Below are 16,563 nucleotides of genomic sequence, written 5' to 3' on the forward strand. Positions count from 1 at the left end.
CCCATTTCTTGATTGGATTATTTGTTCTTTGGGTGTTGAGTTTGATAAGTTCTTTATAGATTTTGGATACTAGCCCTTTATCTGATATGTCATTTGCAAATATCTTCTCCCATTCTGTTGGTTGTCTTTTGGTTTTGTTGACTGTTTCTTTATGCTACCTAGAGCAATCTACACATTTAATGTAATCCCTATCAAAATACCATCAACTTTTTTCAAAGAAATGGAACAAATAATCCTAAAATTTGTATGGAACCAGAAAAGACCCCGAATAGCCAGAGGAATGTTGAAAAAGAAAAGCAAAGCTGGTGGCATCACAATTCCGGACTTCAAGCTCTATTACAAAGCTGTCATCATCAAGACAGTATGGTACTGGCACAAAAACAGACACATAGATCAATGGAACAGAATAGAGATCCCAGAAATAGACCCTCAACTCTATGGTCAACTAATCTTAGACAAAGCAGGAAAGAATGTCCAATGGAAAAAAGACAGTCATTTCAACAAATGGTGTTGGGAAAATTGGACAGCTACATGCAGAAGAATGAAACTGGACCATTTCCTTACACCACACACAAAAATAGACTCAAAATGGTTAAAAGACCTAAATGTGAGACAGGAGTCCATCAAAATCCTAAAGGAGAACACAGGCAGCAACCTCTTCGACCTCAGCCACAGCAACTTCTTCCTAGAAACATCGCCAAAGGCAAGGGAAGCAAGGGCAAAAATGAACTATTGGGACTTCATCAAAATAGCAATGCTTTCTAACTGCACTTGTGGTTTCTACATGATTTATGAAACTAGTACATTTTTAAAAATTTTTTATTGTTATGTTAATCACCATACATTACATCATTAGTTTTTGATGTAGTGTTCCATGATTCATTGTTTGTGCATAACACCCAGTGCTCCATGCAGAATGTGCCCTCTCTAATACCTATCACCAGGCTAACCCATCCTCCCACCCCCCTCCCCTCTAGAACCCTCAGTTTGTTTTTCAGAGTCCATCATCTCTCATGGTTCGTCTCCCCCTCCGATTTCCCCCCTTCATTCCTCCCCTCCTGCTATCTTCTTTTTTTTTTCTTAACATATATTGCATTATTTGTTTCAGAGGTACAGATCTGTGATTCAACAGTCTTGCACAATTCACAGCACTCACGATAGCACATACCCTCCCCAATGTCTATCACCCAGCCACCCCATCCCTCCCACCCCCCACCACTCCAGCAACCCTCAGTTTGTTTCCTGAGATTAAGAATTCCTCATATCAGTGAGGTCATATGATACATGTCTTTCTCTGATTGACTTATTTCGCTCAGCGTAACACCCTCCAGTTCCATCCGCGTCATTGCAAATGGCAAGATCTCATTCCTTTTGATGGCTGCATAATATTCTATTGTATATATATACCACATCTTTTTATCCATTCATCTGTCGATGGACATCTTGGCTCTTTCCACAGTTTGGCTATTGTGGATATTGCTGCTATAAACATCGGGGTGTATGTACCCCTTCGGATCCCTACATTTGTATCTTTGGGGTAAATACCCAGTAGTGCAATTGCTGGATCATATGGTAGCTCTATTGAAACTAGTACATTTTTAAAAGCCAAGTATTAGTTTAAAAACAAGTCTTAGATAAACTGTAACTCCAATCAAGTTTTCTCTGTAATTTAATATATTAATGCATTTAAATTAATGCTAGTTTATGACTGGGGGCATACAATGTAAAAAAATGTAATTTTGTGATATCAACAATTCAAGAGGGTTGGAATGAGCCAAACATTATAGGAAGAGAATTTTTGAATGTTATTAAACTGGTAAAAATTAAAATGTGAGTGACATATATTTATCATGTTAAATTAAATCCCCATGGTAACACACATAAAAAATAGCTATAGAATATACACAAAAGAAAATGACAAAGGAACTTAAACATTTCATAACAAAGAATCAACTAAGCATAAAAGAAACAGTAATACAGAAAGTAAGGGACAAAAAAGCTCTAAGACATTTAAAAATAGCAAAAGGACACACATAAGTTTCTCCTTATCAGTAATTACATTCAATGTACATGGACTAAATTCTCCAATGAAAAGACAGATATTGGCAGAATGGATAAAAATACAAGAACCAATTGTAATAGCCTTGTATGGTGACAGATGGAAGCTACACTTGTGGTGAGCACATCATAACATGTACAGTTGGAAAATCACTATCTCTCACAGCTGAAACTAATGTAACATTGTGTATCAGCTGTACTTCAATAAAAAGTAATACTTTAAAAAATTAAAAATAAAATGGGATTAACAATGGGGAAAGAGGGTGTGGGGTGTATGGGAGCTTCCTGTACTATCTTTGTAACTTTTCTGTAAATTTACAATTATTCCAAAATAACGAAATGTATTAAAAAAAAAATACAAAAACAAGAAGCTCACACACACACAAAGAAAAATATGATCCAACTATATATACTGTCTACAAGAGACTCACTTTAGATCCAATGACACAGACAGAAAGGCAAATGATGGGAAAAGATATTCCAAGCAAGGAATAAGCAAAAGAAAGCAGAAGTAGATGAGCAAATGCCAAACATAATCGATTTTAAATCAAATAAGATTGCAAGAGACAAAGGACATTATATATTAATAAAGACTCAATATGGCAAGAAGATATAACTATTATAAATTCATATGCACCTAATGAGAGACCATCAAAATAGCTAAAGCAAAAGCGGCAGAATAGAGAGAGAAACAGACACTTCTATGTAATCACTGGACATTTCAACATCCACTCTCAATAATGGATAGAAAACCAGAAAGAAGATCAGTAAGGAAATAGAAGACTTACACACATTGATCCACTAGATGTAGCAGACATATACAAAACACTCTACCGAACAACAGCATACACATTCTTCCAAGGGTACACGGGACATTTTTCAGCAGAGTCCATTGTTCAGCCACAAATAAGTCTCAACAGATGTTAAAACATACTTATCACAGGCTATCTGACCACACCAGGATAAAGTTAGAAATCAACAACAGACAGAAAACCGGAAAATTCACAAATTATGGAAATTAAACAACATCCTTTTAAATAACCCATGTATCAAAAAGAAATCACAAGGGAAATCATAAAATACATAGAGACAAATAAAAATGAGTATACAACATACCAAAACTTATGTTATGCGCCAAAAGAAGGAGTTAAAAGGAAATTTACAGCTTTCAATGCCTATAATAAAAAGGAAGTTACCAAATCAATAACCTATTCTGCCACCTTAAGACACTGGGGAAGAAAGTGCACTAAACCTAAAACAGAAGGTAGAATTAACAAAGATTAGAGGGAAACTAATAAAATTGGAAATAGAAAACCAACAGGAATCAATGAAAGCAGAGCCAGTTCTTTGAAACTTTGAAACAGATCAAGAAAATTTACAAACAAGAAAGATACAAATTATTAGGACCAGAAAGGAAAGAAGGAACACCACTAATGACCACACGGAAATGAAAAGGACTTAGGAGAATTCTATGAACTTTAGATGGCAATCAATTAGACAATGGATGATATGGACAAATTCTTAGAAAGACAGAAACTACCAAAGTTCACTTAAAGAAGAAAAAGACATTCCAAAGAGACCTATAAAGAGGAAAGGTTGTTCCATTTGGGTAAAGAGCACAGAATCTCTTGCCATATAGATATCCAAAATATAAATGAAGGTTACACATGTGTCTCCACACACCAAAGGCACAATACACAGCCTCAAGCAAGACTCCTATCTTCTACAGATTTTCAGACATTACTGATCATGACCAAGGCACTGATTGCCTTCTCTACATGCAAACACTAGTCTTTTAAACAAGACATTCAGTGAAATATTCAACTCCCTCACCAGCCTCAGGCAGCAGGTCTCATAAAATGCCATAATGACTTACTTATACAGGTTCAAACTGAAATAAATGAAACACAGAACGTTCTAGGCATCAGTCAAACATGAAGGGAAACGGCCATTCCAGCCCCAAGACTGACCACCATAAAAGCCCAAATGCATCCTCCTTTTCCTGCTCTCTCAGTGTATGTTTGGACCAGATTGAGACTTGCTTTACTCTCTCCGTGAAGCGTGATTATATTATTAATAAACCATTGTGGCTTTTTTTAAAGATTTTATTTTGAAGTAATCTCTACACCCAAAGTGGGGCTGGAACCCACAAAGCTCAGATGGAGAGTCGAGCTGTTGAATGAGCCAGCCAGGTGCCCCTAATAAACCATTTTATAACCTTTTTGTGTGTATAAAAGGCCATAAGCCTCAACATCCAAACCTAACTTTGGGGTGGGTGGAGACTGTCTCTCGGAGTGGCTAAAACAATTTAGGAAGAAACAGTACTAATTCCAACCAAACTCTTCCGGAAAATTGAAAGAGGAACATTACCTAATTATTCTATCAGGAAAGTATTGCACTGTTTAACATTGCCAGAAAAAAAGAAAAGAAAAGAAAAGAAAGAAAAGAAAAGAAAAGAAAATTATATAATGATGGCCCACGTGGACACAAAAATAAAATTTTAAACCAAAATTTAAGCAAACTAGGGGCTCCTGGATGGCTGTCAGTTAAGCGTCTGCCTTCAGCTCAGGTCGTGATCTTAGGGTCCTGGGATCCAGCCCTGCATCAGACTTCTTTCTCAGTGGGGAGTCTTCTTCTCTCTCCCTCTCCCTCTGCCACCACCCCCCCCCCCGCTTATTATCTCTCACTCTTGCTCTCTCTCAAAAAATCTTTTAAAAAATATTTAAGCAAACTACGTCTAAAATTACATAAAAGTGAAAATACATCTTGACCAATTGGTATTGTTCCCACAATACAAGTTTAGTTTAACATTTGAAAATCAATTAGTGCCATTCATTATTTTGACAAAATAAGTAAAAAAAAAAAATCATATATTCTTACTAATACATGTAGCAAAAGCATGAAATGACACTTCAACAAATTAAAAATTGTGCTCTTCAAAAGACACTGGTAAGAGTGAAAAGATAAGTCATGGACTGGGAAAAAATATTTGCAGATTTATACCTGATAAAATACTTATATCCAAAATATATGTCAAGAACTCTGAAGACTCTAGAATAAGAAAAAAATGGCCCAATTTAAAAATGGGCAAAATTTGGGAAACACTTCATCTGTGAAGATATATGGCTGACAAATAAGCACATGAAAAAAATGTGTAGCATCATTAGTAATAAAGGAAATGCATATAAAAACCACCATGAAATACACCCACACAACAATGGCTAAAACTAAAAAGACTAACCACACCAAGTATTGACAAGGATGTGGTGTGCATGGAACTTGCAGGCACTTCTGGTGAGAATGTAGAATGTTACAGCCTCCTGGGAAAGTGTGTGGCCATTTCTTAAAAACTTAAACATATACTGAAACTATGGTTCAGCCACTATACTCCTACCAATTAATTTGCAGAAAAGATAGTACATAGTCATACAAAAGCTTGTACACAACTCTTCAGAGCAGGTTTATTTGTAATAGCTCAAAACAGGAGACAATCCTTTTTTTTTTTTTTTTTTTTTTTTTTTACAGGAGACAATCCTAATGCCCATCAACAAGCAAATAAATAAACACATTGTGGTAATTCATGCATAGAACACTATTCAGCAATAAAAGGGAATGAACTATGCATATACACGCTATATAGGAAACTCAAAATATTTTTTGCTGATGGACCCCTGGAATGCTCAGTCAGTTAAGCATCTGTCTTTGGCTCAGGTTCATCATCCCAGGGTCCTGGAATGGAGCCCCACATCTGGCTCCCTGCTCAGCAGGGAGCCTACTTTTCCCTCTCTCCCTCTTCCTCAGTCCCTCCCCCACCTTGTGCTCTCTCTCTCTTATATATGAGCTCTCGCTCTCTCTCAAATAAATAAAAACTTTAAAAGAAAAATAAATTTTAAAAATTCAAAAATATATATTTTTTGCTGAGCATAATAAACCAAAATAACGGTACATGATTGTGATCTCATTTATATAAAATCTATGTGATACACTCTAACACATGGTGACATATTAAGGATTGACTGGCAGTGGGGGATAGAAAGGTGGGAGGGCCTGGAGGAGAGATTGCAAAAGGACATTAGAAATCTTCTGGTGGAGGAACAAATATATTTGTTATCTTGATTATGTTGATGGTTTCACAGGTATACACACACACGTGTGTGTGTGTGTGTGTGTGTGTGTGTATACATATATATATATCAGCATATGTATATGTCCAAATGTATCAACATGTATATTTTAAATGTATGCAGTTTATTATATGCCAATATTACTTAAATACGAAGATTTAAATAATGAAGATAAGGAACTTCAGTCTGTGGCACAAGAAGGCCACAGGACCATATTGAAATTCCTGCTTTAAACAACTAAATAAAACCAGACCCAATACATGTTAAAATGGTTTTTAGACATGGCACCCCAGGTAGCACACAACATTCATGGATGGCTGGAGAAAACGTCCAGGATACAGCTCATGGAGGAGAAACCCAGATGTGGCCTGGCCATCTCCCTGAGGGAGCACTTCAGATTTGGGGGAGGTCATGGCAGCTAGAATTCACAGGGCAGAATACCAGAATACCACCAGAGAGCTGTAGGGAGAGAAAGCTCTGGGGTTGGGGTCTTCCTGAGAACAGTCAATGCAAACATGGCAGGAAACTACCCAAGGCGCCATAAAGAATAAACAGAACAAAACCCAGAGGTTATACCGAGCCTCTTTTCAAGCCACTACTCAGCCTTGACAGTTAATGAAGATCTAAAGGAAAGCTCCCTGATCAGCTAGATAAAGGTGCATTTTGATGTAAGTCCTGTAACTTTCTCTCAATAGGTTCTAAAATTCAGAGGGAAAGGTGGTTGTAATTTATGAAACTCTATAAACCCCAGTAATAAGCTTTGACCTGGGGTCGCCTGGGTGTCTCAGTTGGTTAAGCGTCCAACTGTTGGTTTCGGCTCAGGTCATGATCTCAAGTTCCTGAGATGAAGCCAGGCATCAGCTCCATGCTCAGCAGAGTCAGCTTGGGATTCTCTCCCTCCCCCTCTGCATCTCCCCTTCACTCGCTCTCTCTCACTCTTTCTCTCTCAAATAAATAAATAAATTTCTTCTTTAAAAAAGGAGAGAAAGAAAGAAATTGACCTCACCCTGATAACAGCAGACTAAGATACGGGGTTTTTTAACTCCCAGGGCTAAGGTGAGCACTACTTGATAGATTATCTGAGGAGCCCATGAGTCCAATCAAAGCCTGAATTCCAACACAAGGGCTTCCTAATGTAGCTGCTGATTTGCTCTCCTACCTCCATACCCAACAAAAGCAGAAATAACTGGCTGAAAGGGGTAGAACTATCTAGTCCCAATAATGTACCTCTAGGCAAAACTTTGCTTCAGTGTTTGTAGGCAAGCCTCTGAATCAATGATGTAACTGCACAGATCCCCCAAAACAAAGAAGACTTGTCACTTGGAGAATGTCTCCCTGGTAGATGGAGAGGTAGAGCAAGCTCTCTTAGGAAAAGGAAGAGTCAGAACTGCAGACATTTAAGTCTGCTGTAGGGTGGCATCTTATACCTGTGATTTCAATTACTTATTGAAATAATCTTACAACTCAGTATTAGAAACTGAGGTTACTTCAGTATTTCTGAAGTCATTTATTCATTAAAGTTGTAAATAAAAACCCTAAGGAGATTATCCAAGAGATATTTAATACAGGTTTAAAAGTTTCGATACTAAATGTTGAATCAGGTCAACAAAAATAATCCAATCACATGTTTCCTTATTTGCAGACCTCTACCAAAGTCTACTGCTGAAGAGAAAAATAAATAATCCATTTCAAAACCTCAGAAATTCCCAGTGAACGGTAAATATTGCAAGAAATTCTGGACTATTAAAACTTGGAACCAAGAATAAAACTAAGGGAATCCATGGGTAACTTGGATGGTTTGTAGTTTGAGTGTGGGTATGTGTTAAAGTGGTAGAGGGTCTCAAGCTTTCAGCAGTTCCTCAATCCCTGGGAACCACCAAAATGAAATGATGTGGACTACAATTACCATGGTTGGCAGTCAAAGCAAATGCATAATCAGACTGATAAGGGAGATACAAAGGGATGTGTACAGAAAGGATATCTAGTGTGAACCTGATCTAGAGGTTGATTAAACAGCAACAGAGCCTGAAGTTCATCTTCAGAATTTCATAATTGCTCAGACTTGTTTTTCATCAAAAGTGATTAATTTTGGATTTTTTTTTTAATTAAAACTTCAGCAATTCTGAATGAGAAACCCAGCGCTTTGAGTTCTCTGTGTCCTTATCTGTCAACCGAGAAGACTTGACAAGATTGATGAGCTTCATCTTAGCTACAAACTTTTTGGATTTTTTTAAATTTAAATTCAGTTAGCCAAAATATAATACATCATTAGTTTTTGATATAATATTCATTGATTCAGTAGTTGTGTATAACACCTTACATCAGTTAGAATGGCTAAAATTAACAAGACAGGGAACAACAAATGTTGGCAAGGATGTGGAGAAAGGGAAACCCTCTTATGTTGTTGGTGGGAATGCAAGCTGGTGCAGCCACTCTGGAAAACAGTATGGAGGTTCCTCAAGAAGTTAAAAATAGAGCTACCGTATGACTCAGCAATTGCACTGCTGGGTATTTACCCCAAGGACTCGAGAACTTCTGACATCACTATGCACAAGTCATGGGCTGCCAGTGACGCCTCAAGAATATAGGGTCATCTCACTGATAGATTCTGATCCTAGGACATGATTAAAAGAGATCTTTTTAAAAAGCTTTCTTAAAGTTCAGGTCTCATAACAGGAGTAGAAAGTAACCTATGAAACAGGAAGAACAGCTCTCCTTACATAACAGAAGCTATAAATATGGCTGAACACTTCTGTTCAACACAATTAAAGGCACACCACAGAGCAGTAGTTATCAAAATGATTGATAATGATATGTAGAGTTTTGCCTAAATGAAGTGACACCTAGCTGAGGGGGTAAAACATGGAGTTACGGCATGTGAAGGCCAGGTCTACAGATCCTAATATGATATCCAGCAGGTAACATAAACATACACCCACACATTTTTCCCCTTAATTCAATATAGCTAGATTCAAACAGATTTTATGCTAAGCAGAGCTATACAGAAGACATTGTCTCTCTGGGATAGAAGAATTCAATGATGACAAAAACAAAAAAAACAAACAAAAAAACAAAACAAAAAAACATACCTGGGATTAAAAATTCTTCTCCATAAAGAAGCATACTGACATTATGACCATGATCTTGAAGAATCTGAGATACCCGGTCCAGCAGTAGATAATGGCTTCCACCTAGGAAAAATACGAAATTTCATTTTGTAAAGATGAGAGCAGAGGGTCTGAAATTGATGTGGTGGATAGATGAATCCAAGGTAAGAGGGCAGAGAGTGGACGGTGAACAGAGGAAAATGAGTTTCTTCAGTTCCTCTGTCTCACTTTGGGTAAGCAGCAGCCAAGACACCTACACAGTGTCTGCCCAAATCTTAACCTGTGGAAGTCCTCCATCAAGATTTCCTTTTGTGACTCATGGTCTCCATGTCAGTGTGACAAGTTTTTCTTCTTAGGCCTTAGGAGTTCCTGATCCTAGGTACATACTGATTTTAGCCAGCCCTTATGGGGACAGAGTGGAAATTAGGCACAGTACTGTGTATGGGAGTGGGAAGGGTTCTTATTGGTCAGAGCTCTCTATGGAATCCTTCCCTTTGGAAATTTATGCTAGAGTCAGACAGGAACTGGGAACTTGAATATCAGTCCAAGAAATGGCCATTGGAGCAGAAGGAGGTAGACCCACCACTTAGAATCAAAATCTTTGAGATTCAAAAATATTTGGCAGGATGTTTCTGGTTGGAGCTTGAAAATTGCTGAACATGAAATTAAGGCATTCAGGATAACTGTGGGCCCTTGGGAGGAACTACAGGATCCTGCACATGATAGACCGGGGTAACACCCATCCTAAGATTCCTGAGATTCTAATGAAAGAGAAGCTTGATCCTCTGGGAGGTACCGGTTCTATCACTGCAATGACTGTGTTAAGACCATAAGCCATAATGGGGATTTTTGTTGAATCTATGGGGTCAGCAGCAGAGAAAGTCAAAGTAGGAGGAAAGCAATAGAATTTGCCCACGTGGGAAGTGGGGATTATTTGGAAGATGAAGATCTCATGATGATTGGGTTGGCATAGAGGGATGTCGGACTACAGTAATAGTGTGTATTTGTGGAAATTAGTTTTTTATATCTATACTTGTCTTGCCTGAGGTAACACCAGTTATATAAAACACAAACCCCTACTGCCTCATACTGCCTTCTCTGGCTCACATTAAATCCGTGGAAGAAATGGATACAAGGGAGAAGCCATCCCACAGAGGCAGCCATTACTGAGAGTCTTGGTGAGCCCAATGCATTCTGGGCCAGAGACGGGGCTTCCAGCGCTTCTAAACCACACCTGCTCCCTCCCAGAATCCAGAGGACACGTATTTTTGAGCAGTGAGGAAGCTCTTTTTTTCTGCTACCTCTATCATTAAAAACTAGATTTAAAATAGAAAACAGAGTTTTTTAAATACTGATTTTTAAGAATTCCCTACTGTGAAGAGTAGAGATTGGAGAAGAGGACAGGTTTGAGGTAAGAAACAGTAAGTCTGAGTGTGTCCGTCAGGGAGGTCTGATGTGCTCCTGCAAAAGGCTCCTAATTTCCCTGACCCTCAGGTTCCATGTCAGGAAATAAAAGGGGGATGCCTACACTTATTGCCCAATTAGATGAAATTTGTGGTTTCTTCCAGCTCTAGGATCCTCAGATTCAGAGGGATCTAAAAGTGATCCCGAGAGCCCCCTATCCTTTCACAATGGATCCAAAAAATTCATGGGGAAAATCCATCCTATGGTGACTCATTATCCTAATAAATGTTCCTGTTTCCCTTTGGGGAAAAGTAGGGGGACAAAACTTAGTTGACAAAACCAACTGCTTCACTGTCCTTCAAAACCTTCCAGCAGCAAGGGTAAAAGAGAGGGGGCTCTCAAGAACTTGATTGTTGTCCTGGGGCCCCTTCCTCTGCCCCATCAGTCCTCCAGGTATCCTATTAATGACACATTTTCAGTCTGTGCTGCCTCCTCCAGCTCTGAGCCCCCGTCCTTGGCCTCCAGGAGCCCAAAACTGACCTCAACTTCCACTTTCTACTGGCATCTATTCTGCACTCCAGATTTTTAGGGTGTGCCTCTGAAAGTATCCTCCATTGGAGTAGATGACTTAAGGTCTCCAAGTCAGCACTGGATCTAAATTCTGGCCCAAGCTATGTACAATGGGAAGCACTTCCAGAGCAGATAAAATGAGAGGAAAGGACACCACTGATTTTTCCACAACTAACTTCTCCACCACCAGCAGGAGGGACCCCACTCTGCCACTCCAGGCCCACTCTCTCTTCTCCCTCCTCTAACCTGGGACCCAAGCCCTGTATGGAAAACCACATAGAATGACCATCTGACCCATGGGTGTGTGCCTGAGTCCTGGAGCAGGTGCCTGGGATGCAGCTGTCTCTGATTCTCCTGCCGAGCACTCACCCAGTGAGGAGACAGTCAGAATTTTGGTGGTCTCTGAGAGCAGGAACCCCAGCAGAAGGAAGCCTGCTAGCAACAACATTCTCTTCCCCACCATGCTAGCTCCTGTACCAGCTGTGTCGCCCAGGCCTGTGCCCAGAGCCCTGTGTCCTGAGCCCTGCACAGTGACCTGTGGGCTCTGGGGACACGTGCTTCACTGGCAGCCAAGGAAATGTGCTGGCAGGCAGCTGTGAAGAGGAGAGGGGTGGATCCTTCCTGTCTTCTCTTCTGTTTGTCACTTCTGGCCCTTCTGCTCCTCCTCCCAGGGTGCTTGCTCCACTGGCTAATTTGTCCTCACCCTTCCTAACCCCGGACATCGGGAAGGAGGGGTTAGTGAGCTCTCCTTAACCCCTCTCTGCCCCTGATATCACCACAGTCTCCATAGAGAAGATTCTCTGAACCAGGAATGGTAGGGACCTTAGGAAGTCACTTCCAAGATAGTTCCACCCCCAGGTGACTCAGTTCAATCTCCATTTTAGGGAACTTTTTATGAATTTTCCACTTTCTAACTGCTCTACTGACCTCATTGTGACATCCCCATGCTCCATTTCTCCAGGTACCTGCTTAAAATCTTTGCTAGTATTCCAATCTCAAGATCCCACAAGCTGATTCTCAAAAGAAAATTACCTACATTTATTGCTCAGAGAATTTCTTTGGATACTAACTATTGGTAACAAGTCCTAGTGTCTCCTAAGTGTTGAGCCCCCCCTAGAGAGCCAGGTCTTGACCTGAAGCACTGAACCCTCTAAAGGCCACTCTGTAATTCTGAATGGGCATCACAAAATAGGACTGGGCAGTAGGAACCAAGAAATTCTAGTCTTATAAATGTTTGAACTTATTCATTAGAAAGGTTGTAAAACTCTCCCAACATTATTCCAGTTTTCCCTTATACTATGTGATTGCATTCATGTGCATTCACAATTATCATCTGTTCAGGTATTCTATCTTCCCAGTGAGAAAATTAATCTGCATTAGGAAGGCACCATTTAATATTGATGCGATCACATTACTTTGTCTACAAACCTTATTCCAATCCCTCCAATTGTCTGATTAATATCCTCTGTTGTGATATGAATTTGCTGGTGCAGGAGCCAATCCAGGATCACACATTGCATGGAGTTATCAGGTCTATTCATCTCCTTTAGTGAGGATTGGTTCTCAGCCCTTGTCTTTCATGTCATTGATATGACTGTTTATTTTGAATGATGGATCCCAAGTTGGGTTTGCCTGATGTTTCTCATTATACTTCAGGTTACTAGGGAGTTTGGTGGGAATACCACAAAGGTGGTGTTGATTTCATCCAGTGAATCACAATGGGAAGTACATGATGTCAGATGGTCCTGTCATTAGAGATGATAACTCTATCCCTTGTTTAAGGTGGTGTTCACCAAGATTCTCCACTGTAAAGTTGCTATTTTTTGCCCTATAATTAGGAAGTAAGACATGGGGAGACATTTTGAAGCTGTGTAAATATTTTGTTCCTACCAAATTTCACTCACTCATTTTATCATCTTTTATACTTCTTACCTGAAGCAGTTATTACTGTCATGGTGGCCAATTAGTGATTTTAACTGCATTTTTCTTTCTTTTTTTCATGTTGCCTTGTATTGTTACAAAAACCTTTCCTTTGCCCCATCTATCTAGTTATCAATCCATCCATCCATCAATCAATCTATATACCTATCATCCATCTGTATCAATTTGTTATCATTATTTATTCATCGATTTATATTTATTCAGTGGTCTATCATCTCTTACTCTCATCATGTATCAGGTTACTCCTGCTTAACCTCAACCATTTTGGAACTTTTTCTTTATTTCTTGCACACAATTTCCGGACTCCTCTTGTACTTTTCTTGTCTCTGTCTTAAAATCTTCCATTTCTCAAAGAGACCTTTTAGTAAGAAATGGTATTTAGAAACCTGGATGTGGTTGACAGAAGTGCTCATTGCTAATTTAGCTCCACTGTTTATAAATGCTTCTCAGTGGACAGAGTTATTAAATAGATATGTATATGGATATAAGTATTACAGATGTACATTGCCATATTTGTATTTGTGAAAAATTGTGAATTCATGCTGATACCTTCCATTCCAATACACCACCACAGAGGTGATTTTAAGGCTCCCCATTTCCACATTAGTAAATTCCCCTTCTAAGATTAAGAAATCTCCTTTCAACATCTTTGGTATATTTACTCATTTGCTCAATCGTACTATGCACTGAAAAAAGGTTACCATATACTCATCCACCAACTGTGAATATCAGCCCTACCCAACAAACTACTCAAAAAATAGTCTTCTCAAAAAATAGACTTTTTGCGGTTCTTTTTTTCTTTAGACTGACAAGACAGATATTCAAAGCAATATGTTCAAAATGCAGTTGTGTTCACTGATGTTTTTTAGTACACTGCAATTATGTTACAACATTTGAAAACATTTTGGGGGCGCCTGGGTGACTCAGTTGGTTAAGCATCTGCCTTCAGCTCAGTTCATTATCTCAGCATCCTGTGATCAAGCAGGCATCAGGCTTCCTGCTCATCAGGGAGTCTGCTTCTCTCTCTCTCTCTCTCTCCCTCTGCCCCTCCCCACCGTTCATTCTCTCTCTCAAATAAATAAATCTTTAAAAAGAAAGAAAGAAACATTTTGAGTTCTCTTCTTTCTGTTTGTATTCCATTTTAGAGTTTTCTTCTCCATTATTTTTGTTTTAAATATAATTTTTTATGTAAAATACTAACATGCTTTGGAAAACCAAACTATGTAAATACAGAAATCCATAGGCCTTCATTTGTTTCCCTGACCTTCATGTTATTCAAAAACAGCCTTATAGATAATCTATCACATTATTCTGTTTTTTCCCTCCTCTCCTTTTCTTTTGCAAAGGAATGCAGATAGATTTATATTTCTACACTCCTCCCCCCTTTCTCTTGTCTTAAACATAAAAGTTAGTTTATTATATTTATCTTTAGACTATATTCTTTCTTTTTTAAGAAGATTTTATTTATTTATTTTGACAGAGAGAGAGACAGCGAGAGAGGGAACACAAGCAGGGGGAGTGGGAGAGGGAGAAACAGGTTTCCCGCTGAGCAGGGAGTCTGATGCGGGGCTCAGTCCCAGAACTCTGGGATCATGACCTGAGCCAAAGGCAGACGCTTAACGACTGAGCCACCCAGGTGCCCCTAGACTATATTCTTTCTTACTGAGTAGATTACAATCCAGTCAACATTAGTTTAAAGTTGTTTTGTTCAGTGTAGTTTATAGCTGCCTACCGTTCCAATGTGTGCATTTACCATAGCTTCATCCCTCAATTTTAATAGTTTTTTTTAAATGTTGGGAATAGTAGTCCTGTATATGTAATGAAAGTTACATATATTTCTCTCACTATTTCATTTGTATTTTGACCCTACTTGTGGTGATTTAGCCATGCAAAAGTATTTTAATATTGTCAAATTAAATTAGGTAACTTTTCTTTGTGGCATCAGGATTTTTAAGTCGTACTTAGAAAGTCTTCCCATACACCGAAGTTATGTAGAAATTCACCTTTTTCTTTTTGCCTCAGTATGTGGTCATTTTTGTATTAAATCATGTGTTTAGAGCTCACTCTTAAATATGGTATTAGATATGGATCAAATATTGTCTTTTTTCTAAAAGATTATCCAGTATTCTCAGCACTATTTGTCCGAGCCACCATGCCATGTGCTATAACAACAAGTCCCTGACTGTTAGGGTCTTAGAGTTTCTAAATACAGACACATAAATGTTAACAAACAATTTCAAAATATTAAGAAAAATGCTTCAAAAGAGGATAGACAGTGAGCTCTGTTGCAAGTGTCAAAGTCAAGTCCAGTCACACTAATGTGAACATAAATGTAAAATAAATGTTTGGTAGGAAGGACATGTAGTTTTTTGTTCCAAGGAAAACCGAATGACATTTCTGACAGAGGACACAGCTGGGTCAAAGACACAAGGGTACAAACAACACAATGTGTTGGGGTGGGTTGGACAAAGCTTCCCTCCTTTGCCAGATTTTATCAGGATCCTCTGAATCCTCTTCTAGACTAAGATTCAACTTTGGCCAGCTGCCCTGCCCTTGGCGCACTGAGGCTGCTTTTAGCAAAGAATCTGCATCTTCCAAAGGCCCAGCATGGTGCCTTCTACAAACATAGAATCAGTCAATGTTGGCTGAATCACATTGTTGAACTGGATAAAATGCACTCATATTAAGGATATTCAAAATATGAAATCTGCCTTTCAGAAAGAGCTAGTTCCTTGAACTAAGTAGAAGTTTGCTTGAGAAAACAAGTGTTCTATTTACCTCCTTTTACATGGATAATTTGTTGACACTTAAATAACCATCTCACAGTAGCCTGTGATTAGGATGTGATAAGCCAAACAATAGAAGATTGACATGTGGGGAAATCACAACCATAGAGCATTTAGTGTAACTAGGCACACAAAGAATCAATACGTGATCGTGGCTGGTGCTAATGTAGAAACAGATAAGCAGAAGAATCACTACATTATGAAAGGAAAGATAAATGACAGATTAAACTTCATTCAGCATCTTAAAACATACCTTCAAATACATGTATTTTATATATAGTTCCTTACTGCATGTCATCTTTCATGCCCATGAAAGATCAACAAATTAAATATTTTGCCTGTGTTTATAATTTCTCAAATGTGTTATTTTAGGTTATAATTATGGAAAGACTTCGGGTCCCACTGACAAAATAAACTTGAATTAAATCTGAACTCGAACCCTTACTCTGTTCACCATTAGTCCTCTGATTCTCCAGGAAGTAACTCCTGCTGTTATACACACATATCTCCTCCTTCATCAAAACTGTACTAGCTGTACTATTTTTGAAATTATTGGGGCACCTGAGTGGCTCA

At 38.7% G+C, this 16,563-nt stretch overlaps 1 protein-coding gene across 3 annotated transcripts in view; it reads right to left on the reverse strand.

Moving 5' to 3' along the window:
* Window positions 1-9,371, reverse strand: part of LOC118545268 (UDP-glucuronosyltransferase 3A2-like) — a 30,578-nt gene extending 21,207 nt beyond the window's left edge. For all 3 annotated transcript variants that reach the window (XM_078066632.1, XM_036107414.2, XM_078066633.1), the window contains exon 1: window positions 9,272-9,371. In XM_078066632.1, the coding sequence (XP_077922758.1) occupies window positions 9,272-9,305 (34 nt within the window). In that variant the 5' untranslated portion in view covers window positions 9,306-9,371. The remainder of the gene's footprint in view (window positions 1-9,271) is intronic.
* Window positions 9,372-16,563: the final 7,192 nt, after the last annotated feature.

This window comes from Halichoerus grypus, chromosome 2, assembly GCF_964656455.1.
Source record: "Halichoerus grypus chromosome 2, mHalGry1.hap1.1, whole genome shotgun sequence".
Taxonomy (NCBI): Eukaryota; Metazoa; Chordata; class Mammalia; order Carnivora; family Phocidae; genus Halichoerus; species Halichoerus grypus.